Source organism: Corvus cornix, chromosome 5 (assembly GCF_000738735.6).
Source record: "Corvus cornix cornix isolate S_Up_H32 chromosome 5, ASM73873v5, whole genome shotgun sequence".
Classification (NCBI taxonomy): Eukaryota; Metazoa; Chordata; class Aves; order Passeriformes; family Corvidae; genus Corvus; species Corvus cornix.
In genome coordinates, this window is record NC_046335.1 from 32,956,901 (window position 1) to 32,983,686 (window position 26,786).

Consider the following 26,786-nt stretch of genomic DNA (forward strand, 5'->3'; position numbering starts at 1 on the left):
TTACTGTCTGATTTATGAAGCCAACTAAATGTGCACTGGGTAATCATGTTTCTCAGCTTTAAAGAACACTGCTGAATTTGGAGAAGCATGCTTTCTTAGCAGCTTAAGGTATACAGGCACTGCAGCTATGAAATGTATCTTGACACTTATCTGGGGTAACATTATGCATCAATGAGCATTTAAGGTCGGGTGATGTGGCTGGAGGAAATAGGAGCTAAAGCGTTGACTGCATCACTATTTGTCCTGACATGTTTTGGATGAAAATATAGCTGACAATATAGTTTATGTTAAAATAACCTAGTAAAATCTACCCATGATGTTCTGCTGGAGGGAAGGGAGGGGGGATATTTATAAGATACAAGATCTGGAGCTTTCTTTTAGTTTGTAAATGGTCTTTGGTCCACCAGCTTTCTAGATCCACCTCTTATGTTTTAAATGAAAGAGATTCTTCCATTGCTTGACCTGATGGCACCACCCACCTACCTCTAAGCTCTTTGATCAAAAAGGTAACTCCAAAATAGAATAAAACTTTGTGAAGCAATTATACTATGGCATTGCCAGCATAATATGATTTTGCAGTTTAACCAGAGGTTAAGGTCCTAAATGTATTCTAATGGCATTATCTATAGTGTTTTTTCTATCAATTCTTTAAATGTTCTTTCTTAATGCAATGCTGCATCTTAGCTCAGTTCCTAAGTTTATGTATCACTTGAACTCATTTCAGTATAGACTGGGATTATTTCTGGGCTTTTGTAAATAGCTTTTTTGGTTGTTACTGTTACTGTCTAAAGAGTGAGGATGTTTAGTGCTAGTTCTGGAAGGAAAAGGCAGGTTTCATAATAATAATTGGTTTTTGGAGTAAAATAGTAAATTGTGATTTGGCAAGAAAAATTGCAGTTTCTTACAGTGGTTTTTTCATAAAGCCCAGCTATCTCTGTACACAAACCTCATGTATTTGTTTTTTATATCATTATCTGTGAGAGTCATGCATACACTGTGCTGTCCTCACTACCAGCTGGCAGATAGACTTGCCCTAACCATATTTGATTTCCTTTCTGCACCATGGCTCAGAAAGTACTGTGGGAAGTATTAGCAATGTTAGTGTTGGTCACCTTAGTCATTTGACTATTGATAGTCAGGAATTCAGCCTTTCAATTAATATAATGTGGTTCTGGGTGTATAGTCTAAGCAAAATCCATGGTGCTTAATCTTTTCCGATGGGATTCTGTGATCATAGTTTACATAGTGGCTACTTCAGATGCCTCAAAACACATCTAAGCTGTCTGTGGTGCTTGCTGGTAGGATTGCAGGTTGAGCATTTTTCAAGACTGTTCTCCAGATACATGAAATTGATCATTTGTGAGAAAAAGGAGACCAACACAGACATGCTGGAAAATGAAAGATCCCTACTGCTTTAATTTTTTTTTCAAACCTGTGTGAGGTTATAATTTCCAAATACACTGATAAGTGGCAGAGACTTCTAGACTAAAATTCTGCTTTGGATATGATACCCTCCTCCTGTCACTTTTGCTGTATTTATCTAGACAAATTGACCAGGCCTCCCTGACATGGAATAAACATGCCAGTGGTCAAGGAAGTTACTAATTTTACACAAATGTAAGCTCCAGGATTCACCTTATCTGTTTTTACTCCTGTGTTGGAGCAGAAACTGAGGAAGAGATCAGATCTCTGCTTTGTCCATGTTCTTCAGCTCGGGAATTGCTGGAGGCATGTTGAAGTTATGGGGCATGTTATAGTCGCTGTCACACAAAGGAAAGTGATAGTAAGTACTGTGGTGTACTCTGTAACCTTGCAGTCTTATCTTAAAGTCATATTTATAGGGGGAGCAGTAAAAAGAGAGAAGGGCTTCAGAAGATGGAAGCAGAGGGGATTGTTCTATCTAACTATTATTTTTGCTTTTAAGAGAACATCATATAGAGTAAATGGAGAACATAGCTGATAGTGACTTACAAGGTAAATTAAAGCTGCAAATAACGAGGAGTAAATAGTTACATTTTGCCAATGGATTATGCTTGTGCAAAGTATTTAAAAATTAAAAATAGAAATTATTCTTGGGACCTGAATGGAAAAAAATGTGCGAATAGATTTAATCAAAGCCTTCTTAAGTTGTCAAAGATCAACATATCCACAGCCTCCCATGTTTCTGAATATTGAAAGAGTCAAGTTCTTATGTGTTGTGACATGAATAGCAGAGACATCAAGTGGTTTTTAAATTAATCTAGAAACTTTTTGTTGACATTTAAATGATCAGATGCAAAGAAAAAGGGAGTGACAACTACAGAAAACAAAAATGAGTTCTAAAAACCCATAGCCAATAATATATGAATAACAAAGAAGTGCTTTTCAGTATTTTAAGTTTGAACCATTCTGACGTATTTTACAAGCAGCTGTAAAATATGGATGATGACGACTTCGAAAGTAACGGTAAATTATCTGGAATGGAGATATCTATGTGAGACATGCAATAAAATCTCACTTGCAGCATTGTCAGTAATACTGTTTGTTTATAGAAAGTTCCTTCTAGGTATGAAGACAGATCACATGTGGTATTGTTTTATTCCTACGACTGCGTTCTGTGGCTAAACAGATTTTTCTTTTTCCATTGCGCATTCCCCAGCACAGAGCATACACTAAGAAAACTCCCTTTGAGTCAGATCACTATTTGAAACAGAGTTTAATTGACCCATTTAGGCCACACAGGGCAATATATGTGTATATGTGTGAACACACTGATGTATGAAGAAAGAAGAAAACCAGCAAATTCTGCTTCTGAATTTAACTGTCTGGAGAAATATAGACATAACAAGACTGCCACTAGTTGTATGCTGGATCATAATCATAGTTAACGTCTCTCTGGAATGTGGTGGAGGAAAATGAGGCGTTAGAGCTTCCAGAAGGTGAAGCATTGTGTGAACAAGTTTGCTAGCCTTTCTGGATGTTGCTAGTCTCTGAGACTCCTCTGTCATTCTTGTAATTTCATTGTATTATATGTTTTGGGGGTTTTTTTTAAACAAGTTATTTAAAAGTTCTGGTGGTCATCCATAATCCCTGTGATATGAATTGTAAAGAAAAAATTTTATCTAGAATCTGGAATGATCAGACCATTCCCACATGTTCTCCACATTTTATTCTTTCCAACTTTGAATCATCCTGCTCTCACCTTTAATTGTTACTGATTTTTTTGGAATGAAGATATTCTCTGAATGTCTTTTTGCCTAATCATAGAAAGTGCTCTAACTGCTCTTTTCAACCTGTGGTCTGCAATTCATTCCAGCCTGTTCTCCAACATCAAGTGTTCCTCTATTACTGGTCCCACTTTCTGGTTTTATGTATCTCAGTCAAACTTCCTCTCTTTAAAATAAACACTTAATTTTTTTAACCTTGGCATAAGCTGGCACATGGACTTTGTGTGTCTAACCATGCTTTACAAGCATGTTCACATGCTCAAGTGTCTAAAAATGGAAGAGGAAATATGCACTAAAGTTATTGGAAAGAAAATTATAGTATGGTAGTGGAATGTGAGCAGCATATACATGGAAAAAGCCTGAAGGGTTCATGGGAAAGTGCAATATTTTTAAAATTCATTTAAAAGTCCATAGGGGAGGTAGACAATGTTAATATATACAAAAATTACCTCTGCGGTTCTACTAGTTGTGGGTCAACTTATTCTCACAGAAGGAATCTTCTTAATACTTGATTCAGATGGTCTCTCTTTTATGTTTGGGTAGGAGCAAATAGAGCTCAACTGAAATGGTAGAAGTGTCAGCAAAAATAGCTTTATCTGCCTGCGTAGGTTTCTACAAGGTGCTATGGTAATTTACCAGTGAAATCTTTCATTTCCAGGCGGATCATTGCAATCCTTATCATATCGCCTAAATCCTTTAATTTGCAGTGCCTTCCAAGGTAGGCAAAAGGTCACTCTCCAGCACCCAAAAGGTGGGTGAGGATTTTCTGACAGGCCATTGCTAGCAATATATATGCAAATGCTCTGTATCTCTCCTAGGTATGTACTTGCTGGAAAAAATGCAAATACATGCTTTGCCCTACCATGATATTTCCTATAGGACAAGGTAAGATCAGCATTTATTATTGTCTTGGCACTTACTAGAAATACTTCTTTTCATACAGTGTGTTAAAGTCCTCAGTCTACTGACTAAATCCCAACATGGGCATTAAATATATATTTCTTTGTCTAAATGGTGAGAGTTTTACTGGTTCTGTGATAATGATTTTTGTCTGCTTCTGCTTATTTTTTCTCTCAGGAAATTTCAAATCTTGCTCATGTTGTTTAATGAGCTGGCTGGTCAAGCATCTGATGCCCCAGTGGGAACTTTCAAAGTCACTGAACACATTTTTACTTAAATCTAGCTGACATTTCTGTCTGTTTGATTTAATGTATGATTTCCATATTTAGATTACCAATCAGATGGAGCATAGTACAATCATTCCTCTGCACTATAAACACACATGCATCCTGCACAGAAGTGGGCTCTTTTGCTGTTGGTCCACATGGCAAGAGCATTTTTAGATTCTGCTGGCATTTGGGAAGACTTTATAAGTCAGTTTTAATTAAAAATACAATTTTGAATCTGTAATGAAAATCCTAAGTGCAGAATTAGTCTTCAGTACTTTATTCTCAGACTGTTTCAGTTGCTATAATCTGGTAGAACTAGTCTATTACAAATGATGAAGTATTTACTTACCAGTTAAATGCTAAAATCCTAAAAAAGAGCTTGATGTTATAAATATCCATATTTTTTATACTCAATTTCATTTTATTCAAAGGTATTAAAATATTTGCTATTTGCGTGCTTCAAATTCTTACCATGAAACATGCAAGTATTGATGAATGGACTTCTGACCAATTATTAATTAATTCTTTTAGTGAAAATCAAAACTTAAATTGTTTTTGCTTCGCATGGAAGCTCAGCATTCCTCCTGATTTTGCACAGAAGGCACCTCCCCATGCTGAGATTAAAAAAAAAAAAAAAAAAAAAAAAAATTGCACCACTGAAAAGTCCATGTATTCTAAGTGTTCTCTTTATCCAATTTGTTTGTTTTGGGTAACCATGCCTGCAAGCCCAAAACTTCTTGGTGATGGTGCCTTCCTGTTCCCCTTGTGCGTCTTTATTAGGCAGTAAGCAAACTGATAAACATTTTCAGGAGGAGGCAGTCCATCTATTGAGCTGTCCTTTGGCTGACAGCAGTGTTACCACAAACTGTCATATAGGGCTGTGCCCCCTGTGCTGAGGTAAAGCTACCCCCTAGAAAACTACACTAAGCTCTGAACTCATGTGGACCTGGATAACTACACAGAGGTGTGTATGTTAAATTCATATACTTTATAACGGCTCCAGCTTTCCTCTCCAAAATTAAATCAAGTCAGATTAATTCTGCTAGAAGGGAAGAGTGGCTCCTGGTCCTGGGATTGCCAAATGACCTACATATGCCCTCATCCCTAGTTTCTAACATATGTTGAGGACGAAGATCCTTGTCCTATTCTCTTCCATTAATAGACTGTTGAGGTGATAATATTTTCCTGCTGGAAGTGTCTGAAAAATTATCCTCTTCTGATTTAGTTTGCTTTTCCTATAGTAAAATTAAAAGAAAAGAAAAAAACAAAAAAACAAACCAACTTTGAAGAGTGAAAGAGAAAAATAACATGGCTTTCTTCTGTAAAAATTATGTTTTCATGTAGTTTGTTGCTTTTCTTGGGAAAAAGAAAATCCTGAAAGCAACAGAAAATGTGGTATACTTGTTACCCTTAAAACAGTGATAAGGTAGGGGATAAAAATTTTTATTGCCTCCCTCTTCTTTTTTTGTGTGTGCAGAGAATCTTTGGGACATGGTGAGGCAGAGGGCGAATCTTGTACATTTGATGTCTTAATCTCAGAGCTGTTGTTCATGAGAGACATGAACTGACAGAGGGCATGTCTGCAATAATTTGATTTCTGTGAGGTTTTTCCGTACAGCATGTTGAAGTTAGCCTGAGACTGGGGGAGGAGGGAAGTAAGTTTTCAAGGATCTAATTATTGAATCCATTAAAATAATAATAGTAATAGTAATGATAATAATAATAATAATGATAATAATAATCAAACCCCAGAAAGAAACAAAATACCTGGGGTGGACCTTCATCAAATCATTTTACACCTTCGAGTAAGTAAAGCTGTCACCAGGATCCTCTTTGGAAGCTGTTTTGCCCAGTTCATTGCTGGCGAGCAGCCAGCAATAGGAGCTGCAGCCCAGCTTGCTGTAGCTGCCGGTGTTCTGTTGTGTAGGAAGGGAGCCCAGAATAGCAGCCTTCTTATTACCTCCCTCAGGGTGCTTTAACAATTTCTCAAAGGTCAGTAGAAACTAGTTATCAATTAAAGGAGCTCTGTGTCTGCTTTTAATGTATCTTGCAGGTAGTGGAGACAAAAGCTGCTTTCAAATGCTTTCAAATCCTGCTACGTCTTTCCTTGGAATACTTTGTGAGGATGTGAGGATCCAAGGCCGGTTGATTTGTTGATATCACAGGGGTCAACATCAAGGTAGTCCAGTTGAGTAGGCTAAGGATGCTGACTTGGTCAGTTTGCTTTGGCAGGAGAAGTATTGTAGCAAGTATTCATTCAGTAACCTGTAATAAAATGAGCATGCCTGTAGCATTAGAAATAGCCAGTCTGGCTCCCAGTCATTTGATCTGCTCCCAAGAACAGTCTCTCCTGAATAATCTGCTTGGTTTATAAATCAATCAAAAGACTGAATATCCTGATGGCAGGTAACAAATATATTTGTGAGATGGATCTGGAAAAAAAATGCTAAGTGGAGGAATTTGAGTTTTGCTTTCATTAAAAGATGAAGCAGAGTTTCACTTGGAGGCTTAGTGACAACTTGATATTGTTTAGACAGTGATCTATCTGAAGAAGGATTAATGTTAATTAAAGTGGCGTTGGAGAAATTCAGCAGATGACAGCAGCCAAGCTGGCTACAAGCTATTTTTAGAAAATTTACTTCATTGCATCTAGTATGACTCATTTATTAAGTTAACGGATGAATCAATAGCTCAGCTTCTTATGGCAGTCCCTGAATGTGGGACTTGTATATAAAGACTGTGTTCATATCTTTGGTCAGAATTCAAATTATAAAAGCTGACCTGTATAGATTCAGTCCAAGTGCACAAGTGTCTTGCACAAAATGTAGCTCTGCAATAATACTCCAATGAGTCCATCTGAACATGGATATGTAAAGGGGCACAGGGGAAAACAGCCAGAAGTCCAACTTGCATTATTTGGGAAGTAACACAAACAGCAAACAGGTCAGCTTGTTAAAATAATGTAACAGAGCTGTAATTTATTTCTCTTTTAGTTTTGTCTTGAGTGTACTTTTCATTCGAGCTGTGGTTCATTGTTTCTTGTCTCCATTTGAGCACAGTTCTTCCTGGTTTTCAACTTTGCTTAACTTGGGTGTAGTTTTCCCTCTTCCATGGTATTCTGCTTTAATCTGTGAAGTAGTAAAGCATCCATCTGTTCCAATACAACTGTGTTGGCCTTAGTTCAGTTTATTTCCTGTATTTTGCTAATTTCTTAGGTTGCTATAGAAACCTTGTTTTTCACATTCTCCTGAATCTTTTTTGTGAACTTTTGTGAACCCAGTCTGAAAAGATAAGAAAGGCACTTAGTTTCTGTTATTTTAAAAACCTCTGTTAAAAATAATTATATTTATTATTTCCTGATTATTTTTATGGAATTTCTATCTTATCTTTTCTGTTCCTTCCCTCAAAGGCCTTCACCACTTTAGCCCAGTATAAGGTGTTGTTCTTCATTATTATTGTGTCAGCTCTTATTTCTACATCTAGGAATAATTTCGTTTCTCTTTTGCAAAGAGGTTAGAGAATTGGGCTATCTGTATTACATGCAAGGTATGATACAGAGCTGATAAGACTGATGTCTATCAAAATTTGAGTATAAATTGTGGCACGTTTGAGATTATCTGTTGCAGATACAAGTGAAACATTAAAAATAACTAGTATTTAAAATAATTTCACTGTTAAATAGCATGGCTTGTTATAGTGTGAAAATACTGCAGTTTGAGAGAGAGACTTTGCACATTAGGTCTCTCTAGATGAAGTCTGTGACCATCTTTTCAGTGTGCTGGAAGTAGCTGGCTGTATATTTCGCTTTGCTCTTGGTTGGGTGTGTATTATCAGAGAGAAAATGCTATTTATATTGGAAGATGCTGGATGTTGAGTTGTTCAACTGGAGAGAAGTATAATAAAATGTGTAAAAAAACTAAAACATGTGAAAGACAAGGAGTGAATCTGCACAAAAATTGGGTTCCTAGTGATCTGAATTGTGGCCATTCTGACACAATATTTGCTGCATTATATTTTAGCATGCAAAGCCCATTGTAATTATTGTATACCCAGTCATGCTAGCTGGTTCTTTGCTCTTCTGATCACAGTTACTTCTTGAAACATTGTGGTTAAGAATGGTACTGTAAAATATTCTTAAAAAAACAAGGTTTTTCTCAACAAAGTGAAAAAACATGCCGCATGCAAGCCCTCTGTCATACTCTGTGTATCATCCTGTAGCTGAAATCTCCTGTGTGTAATTGTCTGGTCTCTATTCTTTCCGATGTCAGTAATCAAATCAAGGATTTGCACAATGACAAAGCAAGCTTCCGGACAGGCCACAGTTGATGGTTACACTTAAATGTAATTCAGAGAAACACTTGAAATATAAAGTTTTCCTCAAGTTGGACACATCCATTATTGCATTGATTTTCAATTTGCCTTGATTTTGTTGTTTTTTTCTAACCAATCATCACAATGTTTTTCTTTTTCTCTGTAACTTGTGTGTGTGTCACGTTGTCTAGTCCCTTACATTTCAGACTTGGAGATTTGTAACAGTGATGTGGTAGCACCAAACTAATCACTTTCAAATTTCTCAGAGCATTTACCTTGAAGTTGGAATAAACTGGTATTTATGGGTTTTGGGTGAAGAGTATGCAACGTTTCACAACTGGTTCTGCCCCTTTAGTTTCTTTGGTGAGTGAATGGTACAGCATAATAGTTTTTGCATGACATTGAAACTAAGAAAGATACTTTGCAAACAAAAGTTGGGTGGTTTTAAATTTTGTCTGTATCTTACTGTTCACTACTCACAGCCTGCCAAATAGGTAGCTTCAATCTTTTTTTTCTTATGTACGCATTATTATATAGTAAAACAAAAGTTCTGTTTCTTACATATCATACTTCTGACCAGTAGAAGAGTTCACAGTGTGTTAGCTGCATCCTCCCAGTGATGTGCCTTTAAAGTTCTGTGAAACTCACAGCCAAACTTTGTACACAAAACGAAATGTCTTTTTTATGTCCTTTGTCAGTTAAATCTGTTACTATAATCTGCTGTGGTGGATCTCTTTCAGAAGTTATAAGATTGAGTGAAATCTAATGTTCTGAGATGAAGGAAGTATAGACTTCCTTAAAAACTTCGTTTCAAATCTGAGGCATTGCTAAAATTGTATATTAATGTTCTCTGATTCTCTTTCAGCTTCAAATTTGTCATTGTTTATGTTTGTAATATGGATTTTTAAAATAAAGGTGTCAGTGTAGGATTGTAAATGGCTTAAGAGATATGTGATCTGAAGCTATCAGTAAGAGATTGTTTATTTAAACAGTAACAATTTTTAATATGTCTTTCTCTTTCAAAAATGTGGAATTGTGGTAACTGACATTTTACTTTCAAAAAGTGGTACCATTTGAACTGCAGCTTGGAGATTCAGTGTGTTAAACTCTTGACACAAAACTTCGCAGAACTATTTGCATAGTGATGTTAATTAATGGTTTAAGCAAGTCAGATGACTTTACTGAGTAAATTTTTTTTTTTTTTTTTTTTTTTCTGATATTCCAGGAAAGTGCTTAATAGTTGTGCCAAGGGTGGCCAATAAAGAAATCTGCCAGGTGGAATTCCATGTTGCTGGCAGCAGAGATTCTGTATTCTCCTTTTGCTAGAGGGTAGAAAGTCAATGAAGTTAATTTTTTGGGTACTCCAAAGTGCAAGCAGGAATGGATCTGAAAGTAGTACATAAAAGTTTCTCTCTCATGGGCCTCATTCTAGTAGCAATAGGACTGGTCAGGTGCAATGTTAACATGCCATCTAAGCCGTTACTTGTCACGGGGTGATGAAGCAGTCTTTCGTCATGATGCTAAAGCCAATTTCTTGTAGCTCTCCCTAGAAACACCAGTTGAACAAAAGCCATGAAAAATAAAAACTCATGTCTGTACTTGCACTGGCAAAAGAAGTTTCCCTCCAACTTTAAGCTCACTTAATGAATGGCAGCAATGGAAGTTGCCGAGGGAGAGAGCAATTGCTACACTCTCTGTCCATGATGAATTTGGATGTTGTGATATCTGAACCCTGTCTCTACCTCAGAAATCATAGCTGATGTTACCCGGAGCAGTGATGGACTTCAGACTTTTCCTGTGCAGACTTAATCCTCTGTGTAAAGCCTTCAAACAGTTCATTTACAAGAGTGACTTGCTTGTAGAGATATGGAAAGGCAGGACTTACATGGAAAATCGTAATGTATTTTCTGTGTTATTCTCTTCTTCCTTTTTTCACTTGAGCAAACAATATTTATAATAATTTCAAGATATAAGAAAATACGTATGTGTAGAAATGCTGACAATTGGAAAGAAAAATTCCAGTAATAGGGAGATAATTCAAATACACATTTGATAGGTGTCTACTGGTTTACAAAAAATAGTTTCTTATGTGACTTCCATTTTTGTAGGATCCAGAAAATGAATAGTATTGCTGTGCAGAGCCAGCAGGAGGTCATTAGTGCACTTATATTTTTAGGTCTGAATTGTCACTGTTGATGTCACTGCTTCATGAAATAAAAGTAGCCATGTCTGCATGTCTCTGGGAAAAATGTAATATTTACCACCATTTATAGTACATACTATTCACGAATCTTCAGTATGTGAACTGTTCTTTACCAGGATTTTTGTAGGATTTTAAAAAGTCATTTCAGTGAGTTCCATGTGGAACAAAACCCTCTATTTTTCCGTGTCAATGCCAGCTGTTGCTCATTACCCACTTTTTATTACCAATCATTAACTGCAGAGATTTTTCAAACATGGAGGCCATAGAGTCCGTGTGATTTGTGATGTCTGTATATGCACATTTAATTTAAAAATTCCAATTTGTAGAATTGTATTTGGATGCATTTCAGACTGTATAGCAGCATAGTGAAATATGCAATGCAAAGCACATCAGGCTTCAAATATTTAAACTCATCCATATGCCTTAGACAATCAACAAGAAATCATAGAATATGATTGCTGATGGCCATTAATATAAGAAATACTATCCTGGTAATGGTAATTCTGCTTGGTTGACTTAATTGTTAAGGTGATGGACACCTTGTTTCTAGTATTTATGTTAATCACAAAGATTTTTTGTTGCATAAAGAAAGGAGTTTTTTTGCTTTTGATTTGAGACTTACTGGGTTTTACCTCTAAATTGGTAGAAGGAATATTGTGTTTTGGAGCAAGTCATGACACTCTTAACATATTGTATTTTCTGTTACTGATTTTGAGAACATTTTTCTTCTCCTGATTTCAGGTTGGGTGGGACTATATCTGCATACAAGATAGTGCCAGACGAAATAGAAGAAATCAAGGTACAGTATTACTGCTTTTCCACACTGAATTTCTTTGTTTGGAGAATTACAGAAATGTTACATTAAAAAACCACGTTATTTCTTGCTTTGAAGTGTATCATAGGGGAGAGAGGAAAGTGTCTAAAGTAAAATTATTAGATCCATATTTATGCATCTAAAATAGAATTTTAGTTATTTTTACAAGTACGGTTTACCTTCAGCCTAAGCTGACTTCAGCAGGATTTGTTTGATGCCAGAAACCTGTGTAATTCAATCTATTTCTACTTTGCTACGTGAAGACAGGTGCAGGACTGTGATGAACACTGAGTTGTATTTTCATAACAAAAAATATATGTAGTGTCCTTCTGCTTTTGAGATCAAATGCACATCCATATTTTTCAATATTGTCTGTCTTAAGGGGATAGTATGAAGTCATGGGTACTCAAAATCATTATAAGCTCTTTGATTTTGAATAGTGGTAACAATAAATACTGAAGTTTACCTTCAAAGTAATGTGCATTATAACAAAATTCACTTTATCCAAGTCCACTCATGAAAAGTACTTCAGCAATTTGTGTCAGTTTTATTTTTCAGTGGAGTGAAAGATGGGTACTGGGCGGGGGGTGGATTTTGGCCTGGATCTGATAGCACAGTTTGTGTAGCTGGTTCTTTATTTGGTTGTTAGTATCAGTCATTTGGTTGTTAGGTCAGTCTGACATATTGCTTGCTCATTGTGACTGCTTAACCCACTGTGCTGTTTCACATACTCATTTTCAGCTGTGCAAAGAGAATTAAGAGTGGTTCTAAAATCTTGTGAAGGGAAATGACTGTATAATATCTGATGTAGACGTGACTTCGCAGTGTGTAAATGGTGAGAATTTATTCCTCTTCAATTAGTATCAAACCCACTGCAAGCAAGTCGCTGCACAGTGAGTGCATGTATCTGCATCAGTCAAAGTTATCACATCATCATGATCAAAATTTATTTTTGTCATCTAAGATTCATGGACTCCTCTATCCTGAATTTTATCAAGGGGAGCGTGATTTATTAGGATAGATCCAGTGTTCAGACTTTGGTCTTGGAATAAAAGAAAGAAAGAAAAGAAAGAAAGAAGGCTTTCAAAATTTTTTAGTGGTATATTCAAGATGATCAGAGAACTGCTCCAAAACTATTTAAAAAATATTACAAAAACCCTAAACCACACTCTTTTTCCTTTAATATAAGAAATCCAATTCCACTGACATTTTGTTAATGTTGAAGAGGAAGAAAGCTGGTATTTCTGGCTTCATCATACTAAACTGAGTTCAGTGAACAAAGAAAAGTGGAATGTTGGGAAATAAGAAATAATTTTACGTTTAGGAACTTACTGCAAGATTACTAGTCACAGGAATCTGTCACCTGCTTGGGAGACCTGTTCTGAATTTTCAGCTTTTTCTTACTTAGCTGGTGTTTAAGTGCTTGAGATCCTAGGAAGCATCAAAGGATGGGTTACTCATTAGTCTCAGTTGTGCCAGGATGTAAGTGTGGAGGAAGGATTTTATTGTTCAAAGTCAGAGCTATTTAAAGTGTTGGGGGAAAATCCCTTCTTTTACTTGTTTCTGGTAGCTGTCCTGTCTTGTTCACGTAATGGGTTTTTGAGGTTGTGATGGAAGTCAGGCCGCTTCAAACACCTTAACTGATTTAATTTCTGAAGCTGCAACACATGTTACTTATATGAAACAAGGCACTTCTGGAAGATGCCAAGACAGACAGATATATATTGGATATCAAAAAGTATTATTTTGTACATATGTATTCTGAATAGCAACTGGTAAACCGGGAGATTGAGTATCCTTGCAGTAAATATAGGGGGTAGTTTTAACATCTGAAAGGCTCTCCTAGCTGATTTGAGTAGAAAGAGGAGAGAGGAGAAAATAGAAAGCAAGTCACTGGAATATTAGTTCTAGAGAGAACAGAATCTTTTCCCATGCACCTTAATTCAGTTATTTTGCTTCACAACTATCCCTCCCGTTTAAGCATGAAATATTAAGGGAGTTAATTTGATGAAATATGCAAAAATAATAGCTCCACTTTTAAAATATGATTTAACTTGGTGGATTGTTGAATTATATTTAAAGGAGTTGTAATTTTCATGTGTTCTGATAGTCCTTAAAAAAATATACTGCCTTCTTAAACGGCAAAGGAGGTACTTTATCAGACAGAGAGCAATAATTACTATGACAAATAAATAAGTCTCTTAGCATTTGCATATATTCTAGAAAAGGTGTAGATTAACCTCTTTTGCAGCTCAAAATAACTTATGAGGAAAACCAGTGTGTTGGTTTTGTTAATTCATGTAATTATATCTTAGGTAGAACACTACTGTAGGCATATGAATGAGGAGTAGTTACGGCAGAAGTGAGAACATGTACCCTAACTAGTCTCTTGCACCTTACCAAGGTTAGGAAGAATTGTGTGGAACCAATCACCACTACAATTCCACAGCATCTGTATCAGTCTGAAATGAAGTGTCATGAAACTTACCTTCCCTAGATTTTTGTCATAGGTGCTTAGGTTCCCAAAGTGAGAACACTCAATAGGTAGCCTTACCTAGATACCATCACAGGTCTCCCCCCTGAAAACTCTTCTAGAAGGTCTTTTATCCCATGATCTACTGCTTCATAAAAGAAGCTTTCAGAGAATGCATAAATGGATATACTACCATCTGCATTCTTGTCATTCCTCTATATCAGTTAAAGCAATGTCACTTCATTTTCAATACCTGCTGGTTTTAAAACACTTCGGGAACAGATAAAAACAGTAAATATAGAAATTGCAGCACATTTCTGAGAAGGTGTCATTGTTTCAACTTTCCCTAGACTTCTGTTCTCATCAGAATTATTCATCCTGTGAGCAAGAAGCTTTCCAAACTAGCAAAAATGTGGTGTCAGATTTCATCCTTGTTCCTCATCTACCATAATAGTATGTGCCTAAAGGAGAGGTCTTCCAAGCCAAATGCTTTTGTGTGCATAGGGCCCGGCAAGCGTATCAGGCAGCACTGGTTTTGATGAACAACATGGATGTTGTTTCAAGAATAAAGAGAAATTTATGACTTTGACAGATTAGGGAAAGTTTGCATGATGTGCCTATAGATTTCTGTCAACAGTATCCTCTTATGGTTTATAGTACCGTGAGAGATTGTCTTTTTGATTTCAGCATTCTGCCATTACAAAGGAAATATATGATGTGGTGAACGGTGGTTATTATAGTAGAAGACTCAGTGAATGAGAAGACTGCTCATTAACAGATTTCTAAAAAAAAATACTTGGTTTGTGTCGCGGGTTCGGTTTGTACCCGGGCGGAAACACCAATTTAGTGTAGTGGTTTGGTCCAAAATACTCATTACTGTTTATCTGCTGTGAGATAAGAATTAGGAGAAATGCAAAACAGGCACCAAACTTGAAAGAATATAAAGAAGTTTATTAACAGACCTAAAAGAAGAAAAAAAAAATTATACCACCTTCAGAACTCTCCTCCTCCCCCCACCTTCCTCCCTTCTCCCACTGACAATGTTCAAAGACAACCCTTAAGATGTTCAGTCTGTTTACCACTTCCATAATAACCTTGTTCAGTCCATTTAGAAAGAGAAGTCTCTTCTTGCTCATGCTATGAAAACATTATCACAACGAGACAGCCGCCCACTTCCAAATATTGTTCAGTCCATTTAGGAAGAGGAGTCTCTCTGCCTGCGTGTGAGTCCTTTCCCCCGACTTGCAGCTTTTCCCGCAACTGCTTTCGAGGGTCCACTCTTGAAGTTTTTTGGGGTACAATTTTAAGGTTGAGCCGTTCAGAAACAAAAACAGAGGCCCTTCTCCTTCCCTGGGAGCAAAGGGTCTTCATCATCTTCATCTTTAGGACTATCTCTGGGAGCATCTCTAGGAACTGAGGTTTTCTCCTTTCCCATTTGGAGCAAAAGTCCTCATCTGGTTCATCTCTAGGGACTGAGGTTTTCTCCTTTCCCGTTTGGAGCAAAAGTCCTCATCTGGTTCATCTCTCCCTGTCCAAACTTCTCATGAAATTACAGCTGCGTCAGCATCTGCCTATCTCCACGCAGGTGCTTCTGCTCACGAGTTGAACACTCCACCCCCCATATCTTCATGAAATTACAACGGGATACTCTGATATATCATAGCTTCACAAGAGAATTTCAGCTTTAAGCATCTCCTCTCTCTCTTCCCTCAGGTTTTCAGCTCTTCACAGCAATAAAAAGGGTTAATCTCACCTCGGCCTTGCAGCTTTGCAGCTGGAATGTTGAATGTTTCTTATCGCAGTGGAGAGGGGGGAGAGCCGAGCCGCTCCGGCTGCCCACGGCAAGGCAGTGGGGGGGGTTCCATGGCTGGAACAGGTCCATGGCTTCAGGATGGCCGTGGCCCGGCCCGGCCTGGCCCAAGCAGGGCCTGGCCGGGCCCGCTGGCCCCCACACGGGTCCCGCAGCCACCTGTCCCAGCGCCGGAAACGAGAGAGCTTGGAGGGGGAGTTTGCCTATTCTTAAATGTGGATCACAGAGGTGATCACAACTTTAAGTGGCTTAGAGAATTGTCCATATCCAAACTGGCCAGCTGATAGGTTCTATCAGTTCCCAGAGGAAACTGTAAGCACCCCTTAGCAAGGACGTCCCTTCCGGGACTATGCTTGCTAACCTATGACAGTTTGCTAGGATTTGCAAATCAACAGCAGAAAGGAATTTAATTGTTTTGTGTTGGGTTTTTTATGTGCTTTCCTATATACTTTTCATGTAGACATATGCATGCATCTCATGTCAAGACCAGAAATTGATTTTGTAGCAGGTCCTTAATTCATGAAAGTAATATGCACAAGAAAGACATTGCCAGAACATTTCATTCCTATAATATTTGTGGCACGAGACAGATACTCCAGTGTAGAGAATAAAGTCAAATGGTTGCCTCCTGTGGTAGTTAGTTTTAAGAAATCTTGTTCGAAATACTTTGTTAGTGCTGGTTTTAAATTTTAAATTTAGATGTAAAGCAGTTCTGGAACAAGATGGGAGGGGTTTTTTAATTCCATTAACCACCCTTTCACAAGACACGCTTTATGCTCCTCAAAGAACACTCCTGATTCTTCTGTAGGTACTCTTTAAATGAAGGTATATATGCATAAAGTATTAAAGGTTACATTTAAGACTACAGACATTTTCCCCTGAATAATGATAGGATAGCTCTCTTTTTTTCTTTAGAAGTATGTGTTAACATGTGTTTAATATATGAAAATTTTTATGAATTTTCATATTTCAGCATAGCTGAAACACATTCTTCTCAGATTGTGTTAAGTCTTTTGAGAAAGTAGATTCCAGTGATAAAGACCCAAGAGTAGAAAATGATAAAAACTATGAGGGAGAATGAAGTAGCCAGAAGGGAAATGGTGAACATTGTGTCTTCTTAGAGGTCAGTTGCCCTAGATGAATTAGGAATTCAAAAGATTTTAACTTTTCCACACAGTCATTTTTAGGAACATTGTAGGAACAAAGGAAGTCGATTTCCATGTCAGTGAGATGTATTTCAGAGCAAAGCTGTACTCCCTGCCATCAAAAATATGCAGCTCTGATATGATTACAATTAAAATCAGTCTATTCCAAGACTTTCTCAGAAATAATTTGATTTGCTGGCTTTGTGATGTCATATACCTACATAATGCTGTATCCCAGAATCTGTTCTTTTTGCTGGTAAGAGTAGCTGATGAAATTCATGCAATCTTTGTGTGCACCTAAGAGATGCTGGCCTTGATCATTCAAAGCATTTCTATATTTATCAATGTGTGGTAAAAATAAGTAGCAATTTGTCAGCAAGTGCCAATTTGTAGTCCCAGTTTGTATAAAAAAAACCCACAAGTTAAAGAAAGGTAGGCATAACTACTGTGGTGGATAGTCCACAAGAATAGGACTGTGGCTGGAAATATTTAGACTTCACAAAACTAGTTTTGTGTCTCCATACCGGAGACTGGGGGCAGTATTTAAATATCTCTTGCATCTTCTGCAGAATCAGCCTCGCTTTACATGAACAAGGAGATGTGCTGTTATCACAGTTTTGCACAGGAGTTTAAGTCCTGGATCTGGTTTACTTCGTCACTATATGGATATTCATCTGCTAAGTGTATCAGCACTGGCCAAGGATCTTCACAAAAAGTTTACCCAGGGTTTATGATGGGAGACATCAGAATTTGATGACAATACTGAGATTACTGCTCGTTTATCTGTTTGGATCCAGCACAAACAAAAAAGGTTTGCCCACCCAGAATAAGTTTTCTGAAGATGCTCAAGCTGTTAAAAGTGTATACTCCCACTAATCCTAAAGCACCAAGAGACCTTGCAATTAACTTGCAAGAATGACAATCCTGGTTCTTAGTTTTTCTGCCCATGTTTTCTTTCTTCTAGTTCTCAAATTATAATTATTAACAGTACAAGAGCTCTTACTAAGCATGACATCCATTGAATGTCTAGTGAGTATTAACAAGTAGCATCTCCATAGACTCTAAAGCTTACAGATACAAGTTTAAAAGGATTTAAAGGCCATATGTGGTGGTCATGTGTTCTTCCATTAGATTGCTACTTATGCTGGACTGTGTGTTGGCTTAAACTGAGGGCTTGTCTTTGAACTCTCTTAACATGCACTCAGAGGCTGACTATCCAGTAGACAGTTTCATTGTACTCCTGCATCCAGGTAAAGAAAGTCTCTAAAACCTTTTGCAAATGTCCTAACAAAAAATTGACACTGAGATCTCAACTTAGTGTATGAAATCCCTGATAAACTTGCAGGTTTGCTTTTCCTATTGCTTGTTAGGTTTTCATGGAGGAGACTTTCTTATGGATGTGAATCCGTCTAGGACAATTGAGAAGTGGGATGTGTTAAGTTGAAACACCCTTATGTCTCATCATATTTTCCTGTAATCAAAGTTCACCTGGTGTACACACAGATTTCTTCCTGAGTTAATTTCCAAATCCTGCATTAGTAGAGTTAATCAGTGACTAGTGTTCTTTTTTAAGCTACGTATGACACTGTTTTCAAGCTACATATGTCATTGTTTAGATGACAGAAAGAACTCTAAGTTTTTACTTGCTGTATTAATCCTTAAATGATGTTACAGATGTTATTGTTTCCATGCTGGGGAGAACTAAAGTTTTGTGTGTGGGATGATGTGACAAAATTGTCAAAAACTTTATATAAAACAAAAAATTACTTTAGTTTAATTTTTCGTTCACATGTATGCATTTGTGCAACAAGCTAGAGATTTGCACCCCCTGCAGTATTGATAATGTACTCTTGGCCATGCATTTGTGCATCACTCTTGTAGTTCTTGTCACCAATGGATTATTCATATTATATAGTATCATTATATTGCTCCTTGTTGACTGTAGTTTCATTATCTGTTGTATTGTGTCATTTTTTCTTCTCATGACTCCTTTGTTGATCTAAGTTTTGTTTCTTCTAAAACTGATTTTGCTCCTTTTTCTGGAAAGTGCAGTCTGTATTACATTGGGTTCTGGCTCTAGGCTTTTGGTGCCAACCATGGCTGTGCAAGCCTGAATAGTCCAGGCACACTCTCACACCAGTGAAATATGAGTGTTTCATAAGAATGCCTTTTCTATTGTGGGATTTTTTTCCCCACCTATGAAGCCATCAGTAGTTGTGAATATCAGTTTTGACTTTCGGATTGTTTCTGCTCTGATAGGTTTGAGACTGTTTCTGCTTGAAGGACATGACTGTTCTTCATGCTATAACTATTGCTATCTCAAGTTTTCGTATAGAAACTCCTTAGGGAGTACTCACTGAAGGGGCTTTTCATGTGTTTCACTCATCTTCGGTGGATGATGGATACTCACTGCAATCACAGACTCTCAACCAAAAAAACACCTTTACAAAAAGAATGTAAAATGAGAGATGGCTGAAGTGTCTATCAAACTCTGATCTAGGACTGGTGAATGTATCAAAAGCATTCCTCTGCTTTCCTGGCAAGGGCATCAAATGCCCAGACACTCGTATGAAAAAGTATACTCACTAACTTTCCACATGAAAATAGGAATTGTCACTTTTTGTTTTCCTGCTGTCTTCTATCTTAAGTTTCATAGGCTTTGTGTCTTCAGAGACTTCATGTCTCTAGAAATGACAGATGAGACCACCTCACCACCTTGCTCATCCAGGCTGTCTTGAATATAGCAAATGCTGAAGCATTGTTATAAATTCCTGTTCCCTAATGTGAGTAGGATTTAAATGAATGCATTTTATATTGTATTGTGTAACTTAGTCTTATGAACATATAAAAGTTTAGCCTGTGATTTCCAGATCATGGAATATTGCCACATGGGGAAGGGAAAAACACGAAGACCGTGCATCCATTTAAGTTGAAATGCAATGCTAAGACAAAATCATTTTAGTAATATTATTATTTACTTTCTAAAGCAAACAAAATAGTTCTGTAGTTCTCCTGCAAACAGAGAACAAAAATAGCTGAAAGTTAATTTACAACAAAAATATTGTTCATCCTTTAAGCATTTCTGGTTGCCCAGCATTTAAGCTGTTGCCCTTAGGGACATCAATGTGTATCAGATTTTTCACTACCACAGACCTGTTTGTCTATTCAGTCTTTCTTAATTAAATACATTAGAAACAGGATTTAGAACCTCTTGTTTTCCAGCATAAAAATATCTCTGCCCCCTCTGTGACTGTAGCAACCAATTTTGTCTGAATTCCTCCTGAATTTCTTTTATTTTCCATTTTTCTAAATACGTATCTCTGTACCAGCCATCACCTGAAACCTAGTTAGTTCCTAGGGCGTCTTCTGACCAGCTCTAACACAGTACTTTTCATCTGACCCCTTATACTGGGCAATGTTTTCAGTGCCTTCTGTTCTCACTGGAAAAGTAATTTCTTAAATGGTATGTCACTTAGCATGAATGAGAGGAGAAAACATGCTCAGCTTCATTAAGCAGCAAATAGCTTTTGGCAAGTGTATAAGTAAATCAAGTTTATATAAAAGCCCTAATAATTTTCCACGTGACCTGTTACATTGAGTTTTGTTTGGTTATATTTACCCTGTAAGAATATGTTCTGATGATTCTTGAGATCTCTGAAGGAAACTTAATGTTATCCTATCATAATTGATAATATCAGAAGTGATTAAGGGCTTGACTGAGTTTGAGGGAGATCAATATTATTTTCATTTCTTGTGGTAAATATATTTCTGAAAGTTCTTTCTTTTTATGATAGTGACAGTAGGGGAATGGTAGACCTGTATATATAAGAAAAAAGGCCATCATCAGGGTTTTTTTTGTTTGCCTTTTTTTATAAAAAACCCAAACCTTCGGGTTCTACATGTTGGTCCTTTGTATATAGGGAAAAAGAGATCAGGAGTGTTGTTTGGTTTTTTGGTTTGGGTTTTTTCTTACAGCTGTACAGCTATTTACAGGTTGTATCTTAGTGAATTATGAAAATTATTATTTGTAGAGAAATGAAATATTACTGCAAATAAGGGCGTTGAAATACTGAGTAGTTGGGTGACAAACCATCTGATGAAATTCAGCAGAGATTAATGTTAAATGATGTGTATAGGAGATGTGAAAAAAACCCCAATTCCAATTTGCATATAAAATAGAAGTCTCTAATTAGGCTACTGTGATCCAAGAATGAGAGCTGAGTAGTGTGCTAAGGTGGTTACTATTAGCTCAGTGTTGAAGAGCAGTTGAAGGGGTGGAGGCATGGGAGCCATAGGGGAGGAGCGAGGAGAAAGGAACCAAGACCAGAACACTGAAACTTTTCTCTTATGCATGAGCCTCCGGTGCCACACCATATACAATGGCATGTGAAGGGCTGTTCCCCTAATCACAAAAATGACACAGTAGCACTGAAAAAGATTTAGGGTCAGATTATAAAAATAATGGTATTTATAGAAGCACTTTCATGTGAGGAACAGATGAAGAGACTGGGACAGAAATGTCCACAAGTGGCAGATTTGGTTGCATTTCAGCAACATTCTTCCTTATTTATACTGCACTTTTTAAATTAACTCTCATTCTTAATTTATGCAAATTTTAAGACTGCCTGAAAGCAGGTGCCAGAGTTTTGATTATGTGTCTTCTATTGGCTGATAATGTACTGATTGTAAAGAAAAAAAGAGAAAGAACACATAGAGCATCTCTCTATCAGAAACCTGTTTAATACACTGTGTTTTTCTGGCCAACTGGTAGACTGCAGATAATTCTGCTAGAATAGCATAGTTTATTTTGCTTTCATAGTATTTTTTAGATTATTTTTAATGTAGTGTTTTAATACTTGATTGGAAACCCCAGTAGGAAGACACCAAAAACTACACAAGCCTCCCTGTGATATGCAAGCTTGTAAACTGTATTAATAGAGTGATGCTTAGTACTTCACTGGGTCATTGCAGCTAATTCAACTTCTCTGATAATTAATTGGGTTTTTTGTGGTACCCTAATCCTATTAGTGACCTTGTCATATCTAAGGCCCACCGTCTAAAACAGAATATGAAACATTAAATATTTTTAATGGAAAACCAACCAAAAACTTCCTTCAATGAGACATCATAAAGGAATGGTATAAAAGTACTGGCATGTTGGACTGTGGCTAGAGGCATTTTATTTTCTCCAATACTTTCTTTTATCAGATGCATAAGATTAGTCTAGATGAGATTTTGTGCTGATGAGCTGTATCTGAGCAATGATGTAAAATGAAAATTTTTATGTGGATTCTGTCTTTTTTTGAGTATGTTGGGTAAGTGGCTCTTCTCATCTCTGATAGTGCACAGAGCTGGAATGTTGGCTTAACTGATGTCCTAAAGGCTTCCAGAAATGGATGTCTTCCAGCAAAACAAAATCAGAGCCAAGTGTGTAGAGACAAATTTAAAAATGCCTGCTTTAGCCCTAGCCACCCTGTCCTTGGTGCCAAGAGCCGAACATCTATCTTGAGTCATGTCTGTGTTACCAAGTCACGCAAACCAATAGAATGCATCTATCTATAAAGTAAAGCATGTGGTGCTGGAGATCCAGCATACATCATATGTTCTTTGATCAGTTTTATTTCAAACTACTTCTAGTATTATTCTCTGTGCCTTTTAACAGCTGGAGTGGATTCCACATGCTGCTGAAGTCCATCTTCCAAATGAGTTTTATCTGAAAGGATTCCAGTTCATATGATCAAAGGCTACTCTGCAATATAAGCCAAAGTCTGTTAAGCAGAGAGGTATTAAAAGTGCTGTTCTGTACTAACAGACTGTGGTAGATGTGTCCCAAGCCTCCAGCCAACACATGTATTCCCATAACACAGCATGTCAGGTTGCAAATGTGAAATTCATAATACAATACCATCATTACTAGTGAAACTCTGTTGTCTGAGCTAAGTACTTGGAGAGTGCCCAGCCCTTCTGGCAGACTAGTCAAAGAAAAAAATTATGGTCTAGACCACTGGTCTCTAAATGGTTTGATCATCTACCTTATAAGTAAAGAATTTTTGAACGTTTACCCTCCAATAATGTATATTCTAATATTTTATCCCTGCACTACAGTGGATCATAGAATCATTTGGTTGGAAAAGACCTCAAAGATCATCCAGTCCAAGCATCAACCCAGCACTGCCAAGTCCACTGCTAAACCATGTCCCCAAGTGCCCCATGTCTTTTAAATACCTCCATAGATGGTGATTCCACCACTTCCCTGGGCAGTCTGCTCCAATGCTTGATAACCAATCTAAACCTTCCCTGGTGCAACGTGATGCCTTCTTCTCTTGTCCTGTTACTCGTTACCTGAGAGAAGAGACTTGTCCCCACCTTGCTACGCTCCCCTTTTAGGCAGCTGTAGATTCCACCTGAGACTCCTTTTCGCCAGGCTAAACAACCCCGGCTCCCTCAGACACTGGTCTGCTCCATATTAAAAATACTGTATTGCAACAGTTTTAACCAAGGAAATCCAACAGGTATGTTATCAGGCTGAAAGAAATTCTTCCCCTGAAGTTTGCTTCTGTAACATGATCAAAAAGTTTTTCCCAAGAGCTTCCTCTGGGTTTTTTGGGTTTTTTTCTGAGATAAAAAGCCTTATTGTGTTCATTAACGTTGCTAACCACTATATTTTGTCTGCTGTTTAGTTTGTGTGGTCTTTAGTTTGTGTAACTATTTCTCTTCATGGCTTTTACATGAGGGAACTAAGTGGTGCCATCAGAGAAGGAAAGCACAGAGACAAGACACAAGAGCAGGGTGCATCTTGGGTGGAGGCATCAAATTCCTAAGGAAGTGGGATTGATATGGACAAATTATCTCAGAGAACTATGGTTCTAACAAGAGCCTATTAGTTTTGCCATGGTGTGTGTAGAAAACACTGAATAAGTATTTGACTGGACAACAGTAGCATTATATATTTGGATGCAAGATTGTGTGCTTTACCAAACAGAATGTTTTGATATTGCAAGACATGTAACGTAATTTGTTGTGTCCCAAGTCACAATATTTGCTCTTCTGGATTATCTTTGAACTACCTACAGAAGTGTTTCTTGGCATGCACCTATTAAGGCAAGGAAAACAATTCTTTTCAAATTAAACACTAATACAAGATTAAAGTGTAATGTTTCTCCTTTTCATTTCCCCTGTTGTTTTGATATATTTGTTTTTTGGATTACCACATGATAAAATAGGCAGCATTTTGATATTATTTACTGTAATACTGGTTCTGTGCTTTTCAATTATAGTAGGATTTCAGAAATTCTGTCACTTAATTTTCCTAAAGGAAAAATATAAGGGAGAGAATGCCATTGAATCCTCAGAGTTCAGTAAAGGTGGAGTTGTTGAAGAGTTTCACTTTTTAAAATACATTCTTATAAAAAACCACAAAAATTTCTAGAATTGTTCTGTCAGAAATGCTTGCGTTCAACTTCAGCTGCCTCATCGTTAGGACAAGATTAGGTGGGATCCTAAGACTGCAAAGGTAGCACATATACTTACTTTCAACATTTCTGCATAGAATGACATTTCTATTTTCTCTAATTATTTATCACCTGCTTTGTTACTGTTATGCTCTATCAAAATACCCTTGATTTTAAAATTACAAATATGGTAACATTTTCTCTGAATAGCTTCAGTAGCATGATGACATAAAGCTCTCTTTTAACAAATAGGCTGATCCCCTATGGAAATCTGTTCTGCTCAGTTCTGTCATTTTAAAGGGTTCTTCTGCATTCTTGGTAGTTGAACATGATTTAAAATGAGTGAGAATTACCTCAGCTTTATCATTCTGGAAAATGAAACTATGTATCTGAGGATACCTTATGAAGATAGCTTAACAACAAAATGTTTTAAAATTCTTGTCCTTTAACAAAGCAGAAAATAACCCTTCTTTATGTATTTGGAATGTGTTCTGTATTTTAATAAGTATTTCTAGGGAATAATGCTATATAAACAGACAATGTGTAAAAATAAAGCTGACTGTCATTTGGGACACTGAAGCTAATGCTTGAGTTTTGCGGAGTATCTGGAGGCTCTAAATGACAGCAGACAATTATTGTCAGGCTGTGTGGAAGGAAAGATGACCAAGTTTAAAGTCAGAGAGCTATAAAGAACTGCTTTACATACAAAAGCTCCAAATGCCTCTAAGTATTGTTCCCAACTGTGAATGCTTCTGTTGGCAAGAAATCCAAAGGGATTGTTAAGTTTCAAAAATGAAAAAAAGAATATTTGTGAAATAGTATGGTCTAAGTGTAATTAAAGCTTTTGCAAACATGATACCCTTTACTGAGCTGACTTCTGAAACACCCAGCAAAAGAACTAAGAAATCCAATCTCAAAGATAATGGAGAATTCTAAGTTTTCTGGGGATTAAATATTTTCTGCAGACCTGATTATGAAAAGTGCTTAGGACAAACATTTTGACCATTTAGCCAATAGCCGATATACAGGCATGAAGCTTTCTTCATAATGACACCGTTCCCTACATTTGCCATTTTGCTTTAATTAAAACAACTGAGTGTATAAGTAAATAAGTATATATTATATTATATATATAATTATAAGTAATACACCTCATGTGTTTGGAAACCAAGGCATTTTTATAATGTGTCATTATATTTAAATATTTTGTATGAAACAACATACAGATTTTAATACGTGTGCATGTTCAAATTATTTTGGATTTCAGTATTTTGTTGCACAATTCTAGTATCTTAAACTCTTTAAAAATCAGTCCTGTATTTGGAGAAATAGTATTTTAACAGAGTTGTAGTTTTGCAACAGGAAAAACGGAACTAATTATGTTGCAGTTCATCTAACACTATGGCGATTTCATAATGTAAAAACTGAAATTAAAAAAAAAAAGGCTTTTTCTCACTGGTAGAATAAATAGCTAATTTCAGACTAGCTTTTGTTGAAAAGCTTTTTAAATGCACTCTGCTAGATCTCTACCAATGAAAACAATATTGGATACGTTTGAGCGCTTATGTTGCCTTCTGAGAATAGCTAAATCATAGGGAAAGAAAACCAAAGGAAATATTCTTACTGTCCTTATGATTACATATTTTGAATATGTATGAAACATTAAATTAACACATGATGAGTTATTTTAAAATTTTATCCTTTCTTGTGGTTTTAATAAGAATCTGTTCTGTCATAGAATCATTTAGGTTGTAAAAGACCTTTAAGATCATCAAGTCCAACTGTAAAACCTAACCCTGCCGAGTCCACCATTAAACCATATTCCCAAGTGCCCCATCTATATGTCTTTTAAGTATCTCCAGGGACAGTGACTCCACCACTTCCATGAGCAGCCTGTTCCTGTGCTTGGTAACTCTTTTGGTGAAGACATTTTTTCGTAAGATGCAATCTAACCCCCCAGCACAACTTGAAATGACTGCCATTTCCTCTTATGTCATATTTTTTTATTATATGACATAAATATGTAATTTATTTATTATTTATTCCTTGTTACTTGTGTAAAGAGAACAAACCCCACCCCTCTACAGCCTCCTTTGAGGTGATTGTAGAGAGTGGTGAAGTCTCCCCGAGCCTCCATTTCTCTAGACTCAACAACCTCAGCTCCCTCAGCTGCTCTTCATCACAAACTTGTGCTCCAGACCCTT

The 26,786-nt window shown here is 36.8% G+C and overlaps 1 protein-coding gene across 22 annotated transcripts in view; it reads left to right on the forward strand.

The window, feature by feature from the left end:
• GPHN (gephyrin) overlaps window positions 1-26,786 on the forward strand; it is a 283,847-nt gene that overhangs the window by 103,542 nt on the left and 153,519 nt on the right. For 21 of the 22 annotated variants that reach the window (XM_039552422.1, XM_039552426.1, XM_039552425.1 and 18 more), the window contains one exon: window positions 11,631-11,688. In XM_039552422.1, the coding sequence (XP_039408356.1) occupies window positions 11,631-11,688 (58 nt within the window). Of the gene's footprint in view, window positions 1-4,024; window positions 4,092-11,630; window positions 11,689-26,786 lie in introns of those variants that run through there. The other variant, XM_039552428.1, reaches the window with a different exon arrangement.